Source organism: Motacilla alba, chromosome 6 (assembly GCF_015832195.1).
Source record: "Motacilla alba alba isolate MOTALB_02 chromosome 6, Motacilla_alba_V1.0_pri, whole genome shotgun sequence".
Lineage (NCBI taxonomy): Eukaryota > Metazoa > Chordata > Aves > Passeriformes > Motacillidae > Motacilla > Motacilla alba.
The window spans coordinates 4,786,892-4,806,941 of record NC_052021.1 but is presented as its reverse complement, the minus strand read 5'-3'; the positions used below and the strand labels follow the sequence as shown (position 1 = coordinate 4,806,941).

The window sequence follows — 20,050 nt, the reverse complement described above, 5'->3', positions numbered from 1 at the left end:
CCATTTGGCCTTCTGAATACCTCCATGATATTCCCTGGAAAGAAGCAGCTGTAGTTTCTGTCCAGAATTTTGAAGATCAGTGCACAACTGCTCTTCAAACTCAGGAGCCTCTCTGAGCAGATCCTCATCTGTATTTATTTTGTTATCTATCAAATGAGTGTAATTTTTAAAAATTGAAAACATCTGCATAATACATTAAAAAAAACCCATCTGCATTCATAGATGAGTGCCAAAACTTCCTTCTAAATTTATTTTGAAGAGTTTGAAACATGAATTCAACCACTGCTTGCTATGAGGAAATTCTGAGGAGCAAGATTTGAGATGAGCTCAAGCCTCTCACTTCTCCTTGTTGAAATTGTTTAGATTGCTGATTTAAAGACATCGGTACGGAGTCATGGAATGGTTTGGTGTCAAAGGGTCTCCAAGCCCATCCAGTGCCACCCCCACCATGGGCAGGGACACCTTCCACTATCCCAGGCTGCTCCAAGCCCCAATGTCCAGCCTGGCCTTGGGCACTGCCAGGGATGCAGGGGCAGCCACAGCTGCTCTGGGCACCCTGTGCCAGGGCCTGCCCACCCTTACAGTGGTTGGATAGCCTTGGGCTGCAGCTCATTTCCTGAAAAGCATCCTGGGTTTGGTATCAAAATGTGTTGGCATGAAAATTTTTGGATCTTTGTGAGGAGTAGAAATTCCCGTAGAGGTGGCCCCAGTGTGAATCCTGTTCAAGGCATGGAATTTTACCCATGTATGAATTTTCCTGAGTTGTTTTCTGACAGATTACTGTGTTTTCTTAGTAGACTTGAATATATTCAAGATCTATTATAAAAGAGAGATATATATATATAAAATATATATAGAAAAGATCTGTTTTGTCTTTTATTTCTAATTTATCAGGCTGTGGTGGTTCTTGTTTCTCATTATTCCCTGCTTTCCCACTTCTCAGACCCAAGAATCATTACATCTTTACGTTGCCACCTCTTGTCTATTGGACTCCTCAGTGGGTTTTGCATTCTCAAAGGTTAAACATTTTCCTTTTTAATATGATTTTCCCTCATAACAGATCCTTTGGCAGCCGAATAGGTGGAGGACATGCTAACCTGAGGAGTAAGTGCCAATAATCTACTGCTCAGGAATGTAACACAACTCCTTCTGTCCCACTCTGCAGGCCCCCCCCAGTGAGTGAAAGTGCCCCAAAAGGAACTGTGGTCACCGTTGTCACCGCGGCCGCCTTGAACCAGACAGTGGTGTACTCCATTGTGTCAGGGAATGAAGATGGTAAGTGTAATAATATTTATATTAATACTAATATTCATATTTCAGTCTTGTGGTAATGGGGAATCAGAGATCTGCAAGAAATTGTGGAGAAGTAAAGCCGTTGGGGTAAATCACAGAATCCTTGAGGCTGGAGAAGAGCTCTCAGGTCATCGAGGTGAAATCCCACCTCATCTAGACAAGCAGGAGGGAATTCCAGGGCTGGAAGGGACCAACAAGAAACCTGGAGAAGGACTTCTTGGAAAGAGCAGGATAAGGGGGAATGGCTTCAGGCTGGAACAGAGAAGTTTAGATGGGATAATGGGAAGGAATTGTTCCCTGGAGGGCTGAGCAGGCCCTGGCACAGGGTGCCCAGAGGAGCTGTGGCTGCCCCTGGATCCTGGAAGTGTCCAAGGCCAGATTCAACAGACTTGGAAACCCTGGAATGATGGAAGGTGTGCCATGGCAGAGGTGGCACTAAACGGGCTTTAAGGTCCCTTCCCACCCAAACCATTCCATGATTCTGTGACTGCCATTACCAAGCCTTTGGAGATAAGCTAAAGATCAGATTAATTAGCAAAAACACAAGAAAATATTTCTCACTGATGTGAAAATTCCTGTGGATGCCACATAGTGTGAGTCCATGGCACATCAAAATAAAAACATAAATAGCTTTGATGGAATTGTACTTGCTTAAAAATCTGATTTAAGGGATTATAGACTCGGCCATGCTGGAACAAATATTGGATTAGAGCCTGATATCCAAACAAAACATCCTGCTGGGATACTCTCTGTGAACCACCTGAACATCCTGACAAAATAACACAGAATTACTGGGAGGGATGTAAAGAATTCCCCACCCCATCCTCCTTTTTGTGAGACTGGGCTCTTTGTCTTGTCCTATCTTTCCATTTCTACTCAAGTCCTGTGCAGGGAGTTGTACTCCCTGATCATCTGGGTCCCTTCCAGCTCAGGATATTCCATGATTCTGTGATGCTGGGTTGGTTATTCCAGTAGCAGGGTAGATCCTGCTGCTCTGCTGCTTAAAAATATCTTCCAAGATGAGCTATGTAGGATTTTCCAAGCGGGACAGAGGGAGGTTAGGAGGGAGGGAGGGAAGGAGGGAGGGAGGTAACGACTTGCTTGGCAGTGTCAGAGAATTTTGTCATCCCCAAAATAAAACCCTTGGGCATTGAAAATCCCTGTTTATGCATCTCATAAAATTCCTGTGGTTTTGCTGCCTTCCAGATGTGTTTGCCATTAACAACAGAACGGGAGTGATCTCTGTGAAAAAGCCTCTGGACTATGAAAGTGTCCAAAGTTATGAGCTCCGAGTGCAGGCAGACTCCCTGCAGGTGGTGAGGTCCAACCTGCGGGTCCCCTCGAAAAGTAAGTATCAAAAATCCTTCCTTTGCCATCTTTTTTACACAGATATTGCTGGTATTTGCTGAGAAGGCTGAAATTGCTTTCCAGTGACCTTGCTGTGTTTTAGGGGGGTGATGGTGATGATGGGATCACAGCCCATGGTGCATTTTTGGATCTCTCAGCCTAACTAGCCCAGAGAAGCTGTGGCTGCCCCTGGATCCCTGGAAGTGTCCAAGGCCAGGCTGGATGGTGCTTGGAGCAGCTTGGGATAGTGGGACCTGTCCCTGCCCATGACAGGGGTGGCACTGGATGGGTTTGTAGATCCTTTGCAACCCAAACCAGTCTGGGATTCTGGGATTCTGTGTTAGCTGAAGGTGCTCAAATATTTGGGAACATGCCACAAATCTTGGGGATGGCCTGAGACACTGTACAGGAGTGGCAGTTCCAATACCTTCATCAGAGTTTCTTTCCAATGCTACCCACAGAACTGGGGAACAGAGCTGGAGCCCCAGGAGGGGCTGAGGGAGCTGGGAAAGGGGCTCAGCCTGGAGAAAAGGAGGCTCAGGGGGGACCTTGTGGCTCTGCACAACTCCTGCCAGGAGGGGACAGCCAGGGGGGGTCGGGCTGTGCTGCCAGGGAACAGGGACAGCACAAGGGGAAAGGGCCTCAAGCTAGGCCAGGGCAGGCTCAGCTTGGCCAGCAGCAGGAATTTCTGCATGGAAAGCAAGGTTAAACATTGGAAGAGGCTCCCCAGGGCAGTGGTGGAGTCCCATGCCTGGAGGTGTCCCAGGAAGGGCTGGAGGTGGCCCTCAGTGCTCTGGGCTGGGGACAAGGTGGGCACTGGGCACAGCTGGGACTCCATGGGCTGGCAGGGATTTTCCAGCCTCTGTGACCCTGAGATTCTATAAATAACACAGCCCTGAAAAACTGCTCAGCCACCACACAGGTCTGAATGTCACAAAGCTCAGAAGCTGGGTATCAAATTGTTTTCAGTCATGGTATTATAGGAAATAATTATAGAGAAGTAGGAGCTGGAGTTTTCATCTGTGCAGGGGAAAAGTGAAAGTGCATTAAGTGTAACTGAGCTTGTCATTCCGTGATGGTGCCAGGTGATAGCGTGGCAATAATTGAATAAATACATGAGGAGAGAAAGTAAATTGAGATGTCCTTTGGAGTATGAGAACATCGAATTGGTGACTTAAACTGGGAGTTTCATAGATGATGCTAAATCATGCAAAGTCACATTCTTGTTTTCAGCAAACTCATTAAAGGAGTTACTTTAACTGAAACATCGTGATATGAAATTGCTGTGTTGTTTTACTTCATTTGAGTGGATGGTGATCTAGGTTGGATGATGAGGATGACTTAAAAAGCTTGGAGTTCTTCTTGAGGATTCTGATAATGCTGAGGCCTGAAGGACCTTCCATATTAATGGAGTTTGAACAATACTCTCAGGCACAGGGTGGTATTTCTGGGGCTGTCCTGTGCAGGGCCAGAAGCTGGACTTGGATGCTCCTTGAGTTAAGAAGGTAAGGGGTAGGAGGAGCAGAAGGATTTGTGTGGAAGCAGAGGGAGCAGCAAAGAGAAAGTACTGCCTAAACACAGAGACAAAGAGCATTGGAACAGGATGGACAAGGAGGGGACAAAGAGAAGCTTTTACCTCCCAATTCAACCTGGTCCCAGTTGTAGAACCAAAGCACTGGTGGGCATGTCCAGAGCAGCTGTGGCTGCCCCTGGATCCCTGGAATTGTCCAAGGCTAGATTGAACATTGTAGCTTGGAGCAGCCTGAGATAGTGGAAGGTGTCTTTCCCCATGGCAGGGGTGGCACTGGATGGGCTTTAAGGTCCCTTCCCACCCAAACCAGTCTGGGATTCTGTGATTTCACATTCCTAGAGATACAAAGATAATGACAGAACCCCGTGGTGGCTTTTCCTGTATTTAAGAGGAATTAATTGACTGGGTGACAAGGTGGAGATTGATCACAGGTCATACTCCATGATCTTGGAGGTCCTTTCCAACCTGGATGATTCTATGACAGGACCGTGTTAGACACGGTTTTTATCTTGCTGTCAGAAGGTTTGAAAACAAAATCACCCTTTTAATGATTATTTCCACGTTTTATCCAGTCAGGTAGAACTGTTTGTCACCTTTGGCACCCCCAGGGCTGGTACAAAGGCACTGTCCTGGCTCTGCTGAACCCAGCTGTGATCAGGGATTTGCTCTGGGAGTTGGGGGTAAGGCAACAGTCCTGACTCCTTCAGTTTTTGTTTTTCTAAACCCAAAAAACCCTTTGGGAATAAAGTGGAAATGGGAGTTTTACAACTAAAATTCTGCAGCTGCTCCATAGTAATTGGGAATGATGATTCCACTACATTAAATATGAGCATGAATTCTGTGTCCCTGTGGTGTTGATGTAACAGTAAAGCAGCCTTATGTTTTTACTTGCAAAAGTTGGTGCTGGCAGTGCTTTACAAGTTGGCTGCTCTGGCAGTTCCCAAATCCAGGAAGTTGTGACAGATGGACTCAATGCAAGCAGAGCCTGGAGAGCTGATCCTGCTGCCTCACAGCTCTGGGGGAGCTTGGGACAAACTTCCAATTTCTTTGGGCAGCAGAGCAGTGCATTTTAGAGAGGCTGCACAAAACCTGAGCTCCCACTCAGGTCATTATTTGTTAGAAAAAGAGGTTTTATATGGATTTAAATCAGACCTTGGGTCTGTGCTGCTTCAAACACGTTGCTGTTTGCTTCTTTTTGCACTCTCTCAAGCAGTGACAGCGCTTCATGATCTTCTTCAGACATTATGGGCTCATTTAGATCTAAATGCCGCTGAAAAATATTCAGTGCTGATTCCTACTTGGTTCTGCCAAATGCAGGAATGTGAGCTGGAGCCCAGCTGCAGTTCAGCACAGCTCACCTGCCAAAGCACAGAGCCTTCTCCATGCACTTGTAAGGCAGGAGTAAAGCAAAGTGCTCCTAAACCCTGGCAAATTACAATTCTCCCTCCCAGCTGAATTCAGATGAACTTTGGAAAGGTTCTTTGAAATCTGCTGTTGCCTCCTGCAGAATTGCTTTTGGAGATGCAGGGATTTGTGTGAGAATTATCCGTGCCTGAAGAGCAGCTGTATCCATGGCTGGGTTGGAACGTTGCAGAAGGCAAGTGCAGTGCTGCTGGTGAAAGCACTGAGTAAAACTCACCTGGGGACACTCAAAGCATCCTTGATGCTGTCCCAGTGTCCAAAAATCATTGCTTTAGTTCAGCTTCATTTCTGCAGCCTGGCAAGAAACTACAGGCTCACATGGATCTGACACATTTTTAGATGGGGAAACTGGAAAAGAACTTTCGACAAAGATGTTTGGGAAAAACTTATGGGAATGAAATGCTAGTACACACTGGTGACCCAAGAGTTTTTGTTGGGCTGGTTTTCTGTGTTACTTATTCATGGTCTACTCATTTTAGGTGTTTCAGAGGTTCCTCAGCTTTGCTTTAGAGCATCTTTCGGGGTGTTTTCACTCCCCTTAAGCAAACCACAGAAGCTGAAAGATCCAAAAGTCTTGGCAGTGATTATTTAGCTGGTTCCTATAAGCTGAGGATGACTTAGAAGCAGCTGCAGTTCTGTATTTTCTGTGCACTGCAGCTCATCTCCAGGGGGCTGGAGGAAAAAGGAAACTTGTAGGAGACTGAGGTACCACTGAAATCAATTTTCTTGGCTCTTTTTGCCCACCTTGGCAAACTGTGCTGCTTTGTCCAGGGAAAGATGCTTTTTGTTCTGCTCTTTAAGCAGCACAGTCATAAGTTACAAGATTTTATACTTGGATTCTGAGAGGTCTCACAAGAATTACCACCAAGGAGTAAATCCTGCTTTCAACTCCTGGAATCCATGAAGAAAAAAAAAAAATAACTGGAGCTGGATTCCAGACTTAGAACCCCAAAGATGGGAGGTTTTACATGCATGGGGGTACACATTTACCCTCTGGAAGGTGAATGTGAATACTGACGGCCTGTGATGATCACTGTCCTCACAAAGAGGATTTAAGCCACACCCAGTGTTTAGAAAAGCAGGTAAAAATTTGGAATATGAAGGAAAAAGGAGGCTAATGACAGAGTCTAGACAAGACTCTCTAAGAGTGCACTTTGTTTTTGGCCTTTTCCTTTAGGCTGGGGGTTGGGGGTGCAGGAATGGTGGATTTGGGAGCACCAGAGCCCCTGTGCAACGAATATTCCTGAATCAAGCAGAGGGAAAAATCCCCATGGGAGAGGGTCTGGTATGACCTTCCCACATGGCACAGCTGCTGCTGAGGGATTTTAGTGAGAATTCCACTGTGAAGGTAAGGCATATTCTGTAGCTGGTAGAGAGCCCTTTCCTGCAGCCAGCTGTGCGATTGGATCCAAAGGTGGGATGGGGAGGAGCTCACAGATGCCACATTCCACTCCATCTGCTAGAATGAAGGACTGTGGCCAGAAATCAGGCAGGAAGCTGAAATGCAGGTAGATATTCAAGGGTGACAGTCCTAATGCTGGCCTGTGGATATGCAGGGTATTTAATTTGCTTTGTACTTAATGTAATAACTTCCATTTTTCCATTCTCATAGCATTCACCCTTTGCTAAACAAATCAGCGTTTTAGCAGCTCAGAGAACTGCCAGCAAATTAAACAAATGGGGAGTTGAGCAAATTGCAAGGCAAACTTTGCACAAGGCTCAGCCACCTCACCCAAACTGGCCTGACACGACAAAAGTGTGCAATATGCAGATGATGTTTAATTTGAATTAGAGAGAACCAGTGCAGGTGAGCCAGCAGCTGATCCCACCTGCACAGATAAAATCAGGATCTTCCCTCCAACACCAAACTAGTGGCAGCCAGTGATAGCACTGCTTATAGGCTCAGCAGGGCAAGGTCACTTCCACACACAATCCTGCTTTTAATGCCACCTTCTTCCCTAAAGGGTGGAGCTGCAGGGGGAAAGTCTGCCTGGAAAGCTCATTTTCCTACCATAGTTTGGTATTGCAGCCAGAGACATTAAGGACCTGGTTTAAGAGGACAGAGACTTGACAAATGATGTCATTTCCTTTCCTTTTCTTTTTTTCTCCCCCTTCTCTCCTCACTGAAGAAGCCCACAGGGTGTGTGAGGCTGCAGGAGCTCAGTGGGCAGCTGGTGTCAGCTCCCTGCTGCAGCAGGGCCATCCCAGAGCCCAGGGCACAGCATTGTGTGCCCCCAGCTCTGCCACAGCCCCAGGGAGGAGAGCCCCCAGGCTCTGTGGGCAATCTGCTCAGGGCTGGGCAGTGCCCAGGGAAGAAGTTGTGCCTCCTGGGCAGGGCAATTGCTGGGCTCAGGCCCTGCCCGTGGCTCTGGTGCCATTGCTGGGCCCCGGAGCAGAGCCTGGGCCCTGCTCTGCCCCTCCCTGCACCCAGGGACACCCAGGCCTGAGGGCCCCTCTCAGCTGGGGCTCCTCTGCAGCCTGAGCAGCCCCAGCTCCCTCAGCCTTTCCTGGGCACCCAGATGCTCCAGGCCCTTGCTCAGCTCCAGCAGCTCCTGGCCCTGCTGGCCTCAGCATCCAGAGCTGGCCACAGCACTCCAGAGGAGCCTCCAGGGCTGCCCACAGGGCCACCATCCCTCCCTGCCCTGCTGCCAGTGCTCTGCTGCTGCCCCAGGCTCCCCTTGGCCTCCTTGGCCCCGGGACACTCTGCTGGCCAGGGACAGCTCGGTGTCCCCCGGGACACTCTGCCGGCCAGGGACAGCTCGGCGTCCCCCGGGACACTCTGCCGGCCCAGGGACAGCTCGGTGTCCCCCGGGACACTTTGTTGCCTTAGGGACAGCATTTTAAATATTTGGGGTTTTTTTCAGATTTCACTTCCATTTATGAGGCCATCATTTGTTTCCCATCAACTGGACCATCAGATAGGCAGATTATTACTTTGGCCATGTCAGAAATAGTCTGTGGTTTAATATTTTCTCCCCTAAACATACAGCTCCTAAGCCTTTTCAAAAGAGCCTGCATTGTACAAGTAACTCAGATCAGTGGCACCTGTGCAACACTGAAATTATCCTGGCACTGAAAGGAGCTGGGAAGACCAGCTCAGAAAGAAGGCAATTTATCACTTGCAAATGTGGTTTTAATGACCTGGATATCATCATTTCCAGCAATCTTTCTGGATGATACGATTCTGAAAGAGGGAAGCAGATGTTGGTGGAGATTACTGCACAGTGGAATCTGTTTGGCATCAGGTCCGTGGTTTTTGCTGGATGTTTTTCCCCTTGCAGAAGGATGGAGATGTTTATTGCTCAATGGGCTGGAGCAGGAACTCTTTAATAAAACCAAATTAACAGTGGGGTTTCTGGTTGAACCTCTGGTGTTTTGAGTTGAGCCTCTCAGGTGAGGCAATGCTGGTGGAGTTCTCCTGAGCCAGGCCAGATCTGGGAGGAAAACAGGCTTGGGGATGCTTTCAATTAACACAGGAAATTAATTAAGTGTTGAGGCTGCTAAGCCAGGATACTGTGTGACCATTCATGAGTTTACAGACACCAGGACTGAATCAGCCATTAAGCATTTGCATGGAAGTAGGAATAATTAAAATAGACAAAGCAAGGTGCAGAGCTGCTGTTAATGAGCTCATTGTGACATCTCTTCATTACCTGCTTGTGACACCTGTGAGTATTTAAAGGGATCAAAAACCTTGGAACTAAGGTGTGATATGGATCCCTAAACGGAGCTGGGGAAGGGGCTGGAGCCCCAGAAGGGGCTGAGGGAGCTGGGGAAGGGGCTCAGCCTGGAGAAAAGGAGGCTCAGGGGGGACCTTGTGGCTCTGCACAACTCCCTGCCAGGAGGGGACAGCCAGGGAACAGGGACAGGACAAGGGGAAAGGGCCTCAAGCTGGGCCAGGGCAGGCTCAGCTTGGCCAGCAGCAGGAATTTCTGCATGGAAAGGGTGCTCAGGCCTTGGCAGGGGCTGCCCAGGGAGCTTTGAAGTGCCCATGCCTGGAGGTGTCCCAGGAAGGGCTGGAGGTGGCACTCAGTGCTCTGGGCTGGGGACAAGGTGGGCACTGGGCACAGCTGGGACTCCATGGGCTGGCAGGGATTTTCCAGCCTCAGTGACTCTGGGATTATCCAATTTTTGCCTCCTCTGCTCTTTCATGGATTTATTTTTATTTTATTATCCCTATACTTATTTTTCATTATCTCCCTGAGCTGTAAATGCATGAATGCCAGAAGATGTTACAAATTATTGCAAAATATTCTATTTTCTCTTTTCCTTCCCTCTTTTAGGTAATACAGCCAAAGTCTTTGTTGAGGTGAAGGATGAAAATGACCACGCACCTGTGTTTACAAAAAAAATGTACATTGGAGGGGTGTCTGAAGATGCCAGAATGTTTTCTTCTGTGCTTAAAGTGAAGGTAAGGCTGAAGTTTTTGTTGTAACCCTCACTTACAGAGGGAATATTTGTACTCACTGGTTTGACTTTTTGCAGGAAAATTTGAAATTTGCATCTTCTAAAGCTGGTTGATGTTGGCGCAAGAATGATTTTGAGTTAAAACTCAGGTTTTGTTTGTAGTCAATTTTAGGTGCTTGGGTCTTATGCCAGTTTGTAGCTCTCATTTTAGATCTGTTAGTATTTAAAAATTTGGTTTATATTCAATGCCAGTTTTTACCTGATTTTTTTTTTTTGTTTTTTTTTGTTTTTTTGTTTTTTTGGTTTTTTTTGTGGTACCTTGTTTAGGTTGTAAAGGGGAAATCCAGCAGCTTTAGGTCTGCACTGGGAGGAAAGTGGGCATAAAATTAACCATCCATAGGGTTGTTTTTTTGTTGTTTTTTTTTTTTTTTAAGAGAGAAAATTATTTGAAATATAAGATACAGACTACATGTCACATCAGATATTAATAGCCAGGAGTAAAAGCTCCTTTTTTTTCAATAAAACAAATAAATCGTGTTTAGAGCACCAGGAATGATAAAAGGGTCAGGGCTTAATAAAGTTGTTCCTAGCTGGGTTTTTTTGTTGGTTTCATGAGAGTCCTTCCCAAAATAAGCCCAGAGAAGGCAGAGGAGCGTGGAATTGGGAAGCTTCTACTTCACCAAAATTAGGAATCCAAAAATGGTTGCAAATCCAAGAATCATTCAAATCCATGAACTTTAGAACTCCTGAAGAATCACGGAATTGTTAAGGTTGAAAAAGACTTTTAAGACCATCACGTCCAACCATGCACCAGCACCACTGACTGTGGTCACCACCAAAAATGTCCCCAGGCACCATTTCCACACATTTTGGGACACTTCCAGGTATGGTGACTCCACCACTGATTTGGTCAATGCCTAACCATCCTTTCTATGAAAAAATTCTTCCAATTATTCCATCCAAACCTCCTCTGGAACAATTCAAGGTTGTTTCCTCTCCTCCTGTCCCTTGACTCATCCCCACCTGGCTCCATCCTCTTTCCAGGGAATTGCAGACGGCAGATAACAGGATAGAGGCACTGGAGTGGACAAAAAAAAAACTCTGGAAAGTAAAGTAATTTAGGGAAAGAAACATTTTGTTCCATATGAAAGCAAATGAATTATGGGGCACAAATGTCAAAACACATTTGGAGTCGTCCCACGAAATGTGGACAGGCTGTGAAATCCTTCCTGGTTTTCCAAGAGGATTTCTTAGGCACAGGTATTTCTGTGTCAGGGGGATAAAAATTAGGTGGAGAAAAGCTAAGGGAAATTTGGGGGTGACGAGGGGAATCTGCTTTTGCTCTTTAGAAGCATTTGACTCAAAACAGGTGATCAGTCCACAAGGAAGGAACAAAAGAAATGTCAATTTTGTGTCTTTAAGCTTTTTCTGTTCCAATCCTGCCTGGTTTTGCTGGCACAAAATGGAAGGAGGCCTAAGCCAGGAGTTGGTATTCGTGGATGGCATTAAACATAATTGTGTGTTTAGTGAAAGGAAAATTAGAAATAATTAAGAAGTTCTTTTGTTGCAGAGGATCAGGCGGGAATTTATTGTTGTAGCACTGAGCATTTGCAGCAGTCAGTGCTCGTTACCTTTTTTCCTGGCCTTTAGAAAGCAAAAGTAATTGCTCTGTTAGTTAAACACAATCCCCATTCCAGCCTGGTTTAAGAATAATTAATCGAATGAATGTCTGTTCATGAGGAGTAGAATGAAATGAGCAGCTTTCCAAGTTGAAATTTAGGAGAACATTAATAAAGTACACGCAGAGCTTGCACTGTAGAAATTATTCAGTTTTGGATTCCAGGGGGAAATTCAGGTTCTTAGGAGGTGTTTTTAATGCATTTGCTTTCATCTTCTGCATTCATTAACAGTTGCTCACTTTCTTTCACATCATCTGAGTGATTTTGAGAAGAAAGTTATTTTCTCAGTGTCTTCTCACTATTGCTGGCACTGACAACAGCCTTGATGAGCCTCAAACGTGGGATATTGGAATCAGAGAATCCTGGGGTGGTTTGGGTGGGGGGGACATTAAAAATCATCCAGTGCTCCCCATGCCGTGGGCAGGGACACCTTCCACTGTCCCAGGCTGCTCCAGCCTGGCCTTGTACGCTTCCAGGGGCAGCCACAGCTGCTCTGGGCACCCTGTGCCAGGGCCTGCCCACCCTGCCAGGGAACAATTCCCTCCCAATATCCCATCCAGCCCTGCCCTCTGGCAGTGGGAGGCCATTCCCAGAGTCCTGTCCCTCCATCCCTTTCCCGAATTCCCTCTCCAGCTGTCCTGGAGTCCCTTCAGGCACTGGAAGGGGCTCCAAAGTTTTCCCAGGGCTTCTCTTGTCCAGGCTGGCCAATCCCAACTCTCCCAGCATTTCAAGTGACCTGATGCAAAACTACAACTTCCAAAAACAGCCCAAAAATTACACAGTTAGTTCTTCTTTAACAAGACATAATAACTTATGGGGATAATTAAGGACTGCAGTCTTTAATTATTAACAGAGAGTTGATGTAGATAAGTTTTGTATCAATTGATCACAAATACACTGCTGAACATTCAGATGCTTCAGTTGCTTGTCATGCTCTACTCTGCCTTGAACAAAATTTCACCAGTAATAAAAATAAACAAACACCAAAAATAAATTAAAATAAAATAAACAGAAAAGAAAACTAATCCTGAGACCATGATCTTCCACACAAATGGAATTTAGAAACGAATAGACCAATAAAATGTTGGATGAAACTTCTCTCATCATCCAAACAGTTGATACGTACCAAGGCAAATCCTATGGAGTTTCTCCCAGCTCTCTAAGGTCATTGGGTTTACTGCCAGCAGCATCCTCTTAAATACATTAATTTGAGAATAAAAGCCTTTTAGAGGAGGATAATGAGCTGCTTTGCTCCAGATTCATAGTAATGTTCCTCTAAGTAGATAAAAAGGATGCTTGAGCTCAGCACAGTACCACAAATCATTCTCCAAAAGTTATTTTTAATCAGAATTAATTTGGGCAGTGATAAACCACATGAATTATTCTCTGTGCATCTGATTGGATTATGAGCAGTGGCCTCTGAATGCTGGGAGGTACTGATGTTCCCAGAAAAAAAAAGGGGATATATTTGAATAAAATGGCAATTTTTAGCAAAGAATTTGTTCCTGCTGCTTGAATTCCCCTTCTCTGCAATTCCCATTTTTTACCCAGAATTTCCAATGTGTTTGAGAGCCCATTTCCTTAATTAAAGACCTTTTTGTGCTTTTCATTAGGAATATACTAATTAAAACCAGATGTAACATGCATAGCCTCTAATTACAAATTCTGTGCCTTGATCTTTGCTTTGTGTTTCCTTGTATTAGAATTATTTTGTTTATCACTGGTATTTTCATGGAACTCCTGTTGTTCCCCCTCAGAATTCTAACCAGGCTTCCTTGAGGCCCAAACACAATATTTTCAATCTGCTCCAGGAAACAAACCCACAAAAGAATCTTTAGGGAAATTACCAGCAGGAATTGGCTTTTCCCTATAATGGAATGTTATTAGCTCTTGTTTTTTAAATATTAACTGTATTAACCTCTGCTTTTCTTCCTTTATTTATTAAATTATTGACTCATTACAGATTTTAAATGAGGAAATATCAGAGGTCCTAATTCTAGTGAAGAAAGAGAATTGTCTGAATTCCTGCTCAGTTTATAAAGGTGGTTTTGTCCTGAAAATGTTTGCAGGGAAGGAATCTTGCCTAAATAATGACAGCAAATCCAAGGCTCTGGAATTGGCTGGCTGTATTTGATGGAAATGCTTTGATTTTACAGTATTTTCATTCCAGCCCTTTTCTGTGCTCTTAGCCCCTTTCTGATCAGATTTTTCATGAAAATTTATCCTTTATTCCCTTTGAATATCCTTTATTGAATATTGAAGATCCTTGGAATATCTCAACAGAAGAGAGCAAAATTAGCCAAAGCCATTTCAGGCTGCAGGTTCTGGCCCTAAGGACACACAGGGGAGTAATTCCTCTTTTCTTCACTTCAAAAGCATCTTAGAGATCCCATAATGAGCTAAAACAATGGATAAAAGAAACAGTTAAAATTCCTGGACAGGGACAGAATACCAAAATTCCTTTTTTTTTTTTTCACAGATCTGGCATTAAATCTCCTTTTTTTTTTTTCTCTTTTTTTTTTTTTTTTTTTTTTTTCCTATCTGTGCCTATAACCTGTAGATTTCTTTTGATAGTTCCTTTTCTTTGGGATGACAAGGGAATCTTCAGAGTGGCAAGTTCTGGAAATTCAGAGATTCCTCCTTGGGCACCCAGGAGAGCTTTCAGGGCAACATTTGGCTCATCCCTCCTTTGGCTGTTGCACGACTCGTGCACAAAGCCGAACTGCTTTGCCAGTCACAACCTTTCCTTCCTTAAAATGTGATTTATGGATCCCCGAGCAGGGAGAAAAGATGCTTGGTAGGAGTAAAAATCTCTGAAAGGTCATTGCAGTGACAACAGCACAGCCTCCAGCTGCTGGAACATCTGGCCCCAAAAAAGCTCTGTGCTCTGCTAAGACAAATATTACATGAATGCCAGGCATTTTTCCTACAAAGATCATATTCCTGGTTTTTATGTTGGCTTCCTGAACTTTTTACTCTAAGCTCTCTTATTTTCCTATTATTTTCCTCTGGCAGCAATCAGAGAATTCCCTCCCCTTTGGGATTTTTTCCCCTGTAATTGAAGATTATTCCAATTACTTTGTTCTTTGAGGGCATTTTGAAGACTGCTGGTCCTGCATGTGCCTTCCTGAGTAAAGGCTCCTAGAGGGGCTGGGAGTGGGGAGTGTGCCTGGATCATTCCCATCCCATTGAGGAAATCCATGCGTGTGGCCTTTACTTCCTCTCACACACACACAAAGTTATTCTATCAAGCACTAACTGCTATTGGCTGAAGAAAAATGACAAAATCAATTTTTCCAATATTTGTTTCAATACCCAGCTTTGGGAACCTCTCTTGTTCAACACCTTTTCCCATGAGACAGCTTGTCAAAAGGAATCTGGGTTTCCTTTGGCACCTGGGAGGTTTTGGCCACCACTGGAGGGCAAAGGAGCAATTCCCATTCACCTGATTTCTTTCTACCTGTGTCTCTTAGAAAATTCTTGGCACTGGAGGTACTGGGAGTGAGCTGGGCAGTGATCAGTATCAGTGATGTAGTGAAGAAATATAAATTCATATATAAATTGATATATAAATTCAAAGCAATATAAATATAAATATAAGTATTAATGAATATATGAAAATAACAATCAATATACTGTTATATAGATATATAATATATTGATGTATTATATATGGAATATTTTATGCTAAATATAAATTAATTATGAATATATATATTTTTTAAAAAATCAAGGCTACAAATTCTGGAGGCGGCCAGTGGCAAACCAAGATGAGGAGCAGGAGTTCCAAAAGGCTTGAGCCAGATGAGGGTGTAAAAGAGCATGGAAGTCAAGAAATACAGGAAATAAAGGAAAATTGCAATGCCTACCCCAAATTTCCAGGCTTAGGTGTCTGTAGAACACCCAGAAACCTCCCCTAAAAGAGGCCAGTGGCAGCTGTGCCATCAGAACTGGAAATCTGCAACAATCTGTAAATTCCTACCGGCAAAACGGTCTGGTTCTAAAAGCTGCTTTGTGTGCCAGCCACTAATTGGGAACATTGGAGCTGCCATCTGCTAGGAAGGGGGAAAAAAACCTTCAGCAGTCCAATCCCAATCCTGCCATTTTCCATGCCCCGTTAGCAGCCTCGGGCTTGTGGTCAAGGGTGACCCTGTGAGGGAGGTGGAAAACATTTCAAATTAACGACTGCATTTCCCTCTGAGCAGCAAATCTGGATTTAGTGCAGGCTGATAATGCTAAAAACTGGGATCACCATTGATTATGCAACAGCTTCAGGAGTTACTGGTAATTTCTATGCTCATCTCAAACATGCCACTGGTGATTTTTGGTGACAGGGTCAGAGTGCTGCTGTCACACTGAGTGGGGTTTACCAGCCTCCCTGGGTGTCCTGCCATTGAGCTGTGCTTGTGCAGTCACATGGAGCCAGAGATTAATTAATTTGTGCTTTAAAGGCATCATTTGTTGGGCCTTCTTGCAAAGGAGAGGAAAAGAACGTGTTGATCACTGAGAGAATGGAATGGCTTGGGTTAGAAGGGACCTTAAAGCCCATCCAGTGCCACCTCCTGCCATGGGCAGGGACACTTTCCACTGTCCCAGGCTGCTCCAAACCGCAAATTCTAGCTTCGCCTTGGGCACTGCCAGGGATGCAGGGGCAGCCACAGCTGCTCTGGGCACCCTCTGAGTAAAAATGCCCTCTGTGCTCTTGTGCTGGGATTAGGGAGCACCCCAGGATTTGTGCCTCGTCCTCCTCTGTGGGAGGGGATGGGAAAGGGCTGGAGGCAGCAGCAGCAGCAATCCTGACCCAACTCCCGTTGTGTGGGCACACCTACACTCAATCACAGGAGGCTGGAATTTGTCCTGGTAATTCCTGAGATCATCCATATTTATCAGCCCTCAATCACAGCAGGATTTAGGAGACATCTGTATTTCTTGCGCAGAACAAAAGGCAGATATGCTGCTGGAATATTAAGATTAAGTGCAGCTCTTTCTCTTCTTTGACAGTCATAATGCAACTCTTGAGATGTCATAGATCTCTTCCTAATGAAGTGTCAAAAATATTTACCTTCAGGACAAATTACAGGAATAGCAAACATCCTTCCTAGGATTAGAGAAGTTTGGGAGGTTCCTGGGAGCAGCTCACAAGCTCTCTCTGCTGGTCCTGACAAACCCAGTGTCCTTGGGTTTGATCCAAAGAGCAGAGAAAGGGGGAATGCAAAAAAACAAAGTTAAATATTTGAAGCTGGAACCTGATCATTTTTCCAGCCTGTTTGGCACCTGTTGCTCATCTCTGGTTGGATGTGGAAAGAGCCTGAGCTGTGATGATGCTGGGGCTGCTGATGGCTCTGGGGTGGCACTGAGCTCTCAGAACTGGTAGCAATTAACTCAGAGCCTGTCCACCAGCTCGAGGCACCTGAACTCTGCAGGACTTTACAGGCTGTGAGCTTCAAATGTCAAAAGGCCTCTTTCACTGGAGTTTAATGCCTTAAACTCAGCTGCAAGACTTGAACATCTCATTAGTGCTGAGCTCCGGTGCCCTGAGCTTTGTGCAGAAGACCTGACTTCATTTAATGCCAGTGCCTGCAGCATCAATACCTCAATTTGGATCCAAATTTTGTTTGTTTTTAGTCACACACGTCTCCAGGCATGAAATGCTGAAGGTGAAATTGATTTCTGGTGTCGTTGAAAACAGTGGCTATTAAAAGCCGTAGCTTTTATTGAGAGAGAATTTGCCAATATTAAAAATATGATGGTCTTCTGACCCGGCTGAACCAACCTCATAAATCCATTTTAACAAAGAAATTGGCTTTTTATTGGAAGGGCGTCATGCTGCTCTCCAGGGCACCTCTAGGAGGCCTTTGGACTTCACTGGGCACTCAGTGGGGAACTTGGCTTGCTCACAGATGTCACCAAAGGAGCTGGATCAGACATTGCTCCTGTGGCTGCTGCTGGGTCCCTCATGTGCCATGTGAGGTTACAGGAATTCTGTTTTTCTCTCCCCCCCAGCTCCATTACCATCTCATGCAAAGCTGAGAGTGGATAAACAAGAGGGTTTGGCCAGGCAGGACTTTTCTGGATTGGTCATGGCTTTATCCTGAGCTGTGTTGTATGAGCTGAACTCACCCTGGAATCCCAGAATGGTTTGGGTTGGAAGGGACCTTAAAGCCCATCCTTTCCCACCTCTGCCATGGGCAGGGACACCTTCCACTATCCCAGGCTGTTCCAAGTCCCATCCAGCCTGGCCTTGGGCACTGCCAGGGATCCAGGGGCAGCCACAGCTGCTCTGGGCACCCTGTGCCAGGGCCTGCCCACCCTGCCAGGGAACAATTCCTAATTCCCAATATCCCATCCATCCCTGCCCTCTGGCAGTCTGAACCCATTCCTTATATCCTGGCACTCCAGGCACAGCTGAGGTGCTGCTTTAATTTTTGTCTTGTTTCTCACCATCCAAACATCAGCCTGGTGTTTCTTTCCAGCCACTTCCTTGAGTTCGGGTTGGATTTTAGAAATGTTTCTTCATGAAAGAGTGGCACAGCATTGGAAGGGGGGTGCCCAGGGAATGGTGGAGCCACCAGCCCAGGAAATGTTCAAGGAATGAGTGGATGTGGCACTGCACAATGTGGTTTAATGGGCAAGGTAACGATCAAAGGTTGGCTGGGGTGATCTTGGAGATGTTTTCCAACCTTAAAATTTCCATGATTCTATGACATAGCGTGTTTTTCACATTCATTTCTTCCTTCAGCAATTCTCCCGACTCTCTCACCTCTCTGCTGGCTCTGGGATGTCGTGGGGTTGTGTTTCCCTGTGCCAGTTGGAACAGGAAAAGCCCACTGATATCTTTACTTTTCTGACTGACAGAACAGAGTAAATTTCAGAAAGCTTTTTAACCTTCCCATCTTTCTTAAAATCACTAATCAAGGAGTCTGAGCTCACCCAGGAGGCAGCATTCTCTGTTTTAAAGGCCTTAAAAAAACCTACGGAGCTGGAGAACAAAAACAACACATTTTATATATATGCTTTTGGTAGTCAACCCAGATGAAGCTTCGTGAATTTAGAAGAAAGCAAAATATTGAGAGAGGGTAGGAATTTAACCAGTTGTGTGTCCATGATGAGTGACAGCCAGTGTCATTCCAGGAGCTCATCTTTTGGGCTGTTCTGATTGAAACTTGCTCTTTCCAAATAAACCAGCCTGGATATTACCCATTAAGTGCTGGATGGTTCTGTCTGGGAATCTGGGCTGATAGGAGTTGGAGTAGCATGGAGCATACACCGCTTTGAGTACCTGGCTCGCTTATTGGGTGCTGGTATTCCCTGAAAAATTATCTGAAAATGAATAAAAAACCAGAAGGGACGATTTCCACCATATAGAACTTGTTCAGTGCTGGTGAGGAAACAATTAATGATGATTAATGGCCCCCTGTTGAAGGCTTAATGACCTTGCACAGATAATTCTCTTTTAGTAGCTGTGGTGTCTCATAAACAGCTCTGCTCTCTGTGAGCAGGGACAGGACCCCAGGGAATGGCTGGAGCTGTGTCAGGCTGGAGATCAGGGCAAGGTTCTTCCCCCAGAGGGTGCTGGGCACTGCCCAGGCTCCCCAGGAAATGGGCACAGCCCTGAGGCTGCCAGAGCTCCAGGAGAGTTTGGACACTGCTCTGGGGATGCCCAGGGTGGGATTGCTGGAGTGTCTGTGCAGGACCATGGGTTGGATCAGTGATCCCTGTGAATCCCTTCCAGCTCAGGATATTCTATGATTCTACAAACTCTTCATGCTGACACAAACCCTCATTGTTTTTCATTCTTAAGCCATGGCACAGGATGGATTTTCCATGGATTTTCCATACACCTTTTCAAAGTTAAGGCTGGTTTTTATTCCAGCATTAGCTCAAGTGACAGGCCTCAGGAGCAGTGCCAATATTTCCATAAAAACCTGCTGATAGATCCTGAAGTATTCCAGATGCTGAGGCCGTGACCATGACTAATGAGTGCTCAGGCATTAATTAGCTCCCACCTCACTGATCCCTGGAAGGAGCACAGGAAAGCACGGTCAAGGTCCTTGGAAATGCTTCCCTCTGGATACAGGTTGAACAGGAGCATAAGGAATGGGGTTGGAGAGGCCAGAATGGGCCTACACAGGGCTGTCAGGAGCAGAGAAGCTGGAATAACAGTTCCTGGGGCTGCCTGGTTGATGCCAGCTCTGCATCTTGATCCAGTTCAGCAACGGTGCCAGGGCAGCTGTGTGTCCTGAACTGGGGTGCCCAGCAGGTCCCTGTGCACCACGGCAGGAATGCCACTCAATCCTTCCTTATTTTAATAAAAAGTTACTTGATTGCACCAAAAATACCTGTGCTCCATCAGAATATGGATATTCTATTA

The 20,050-nt window shown here is 45.4% G+C and overlaps 1 protein-coding gene across 16 annotated transcripts in view; it reads left to right on the top strand.

Annotated features, from left to right (window-relative positions):
• The window catches only part of PCDH15 (protocadherin related 15), a 635,072-nt gene that overhangs the window by 572,436 nt on the left and 42,586 nt on the right, over positions 1-20,050 (top strand). For all 16 annotated transcript variants that reach the window (XR_005257309.1, XR_005257310.1, XR_005257316.1 and 13 more), the window contains 3 exons: positions 1,166-1,275; positions 2,500-2,640; positions 9,877-10,004. Coding sequence is in view for 4 of the 16 variants with exons in the window: in XM_038140145.1 (XP_037996073.1) it covers positions 1,166-1,275; positions 2,500-2,640; positions 9,877-10,004 (379 nt within the window). In the remaining 12 variants the exon portion in view is untranslated. The remainder of the gene's footprint in view (positions 1-1,165; positions 1,276-2,499; positions 2,641-9,876; positions 10,005-20,050) is intronic.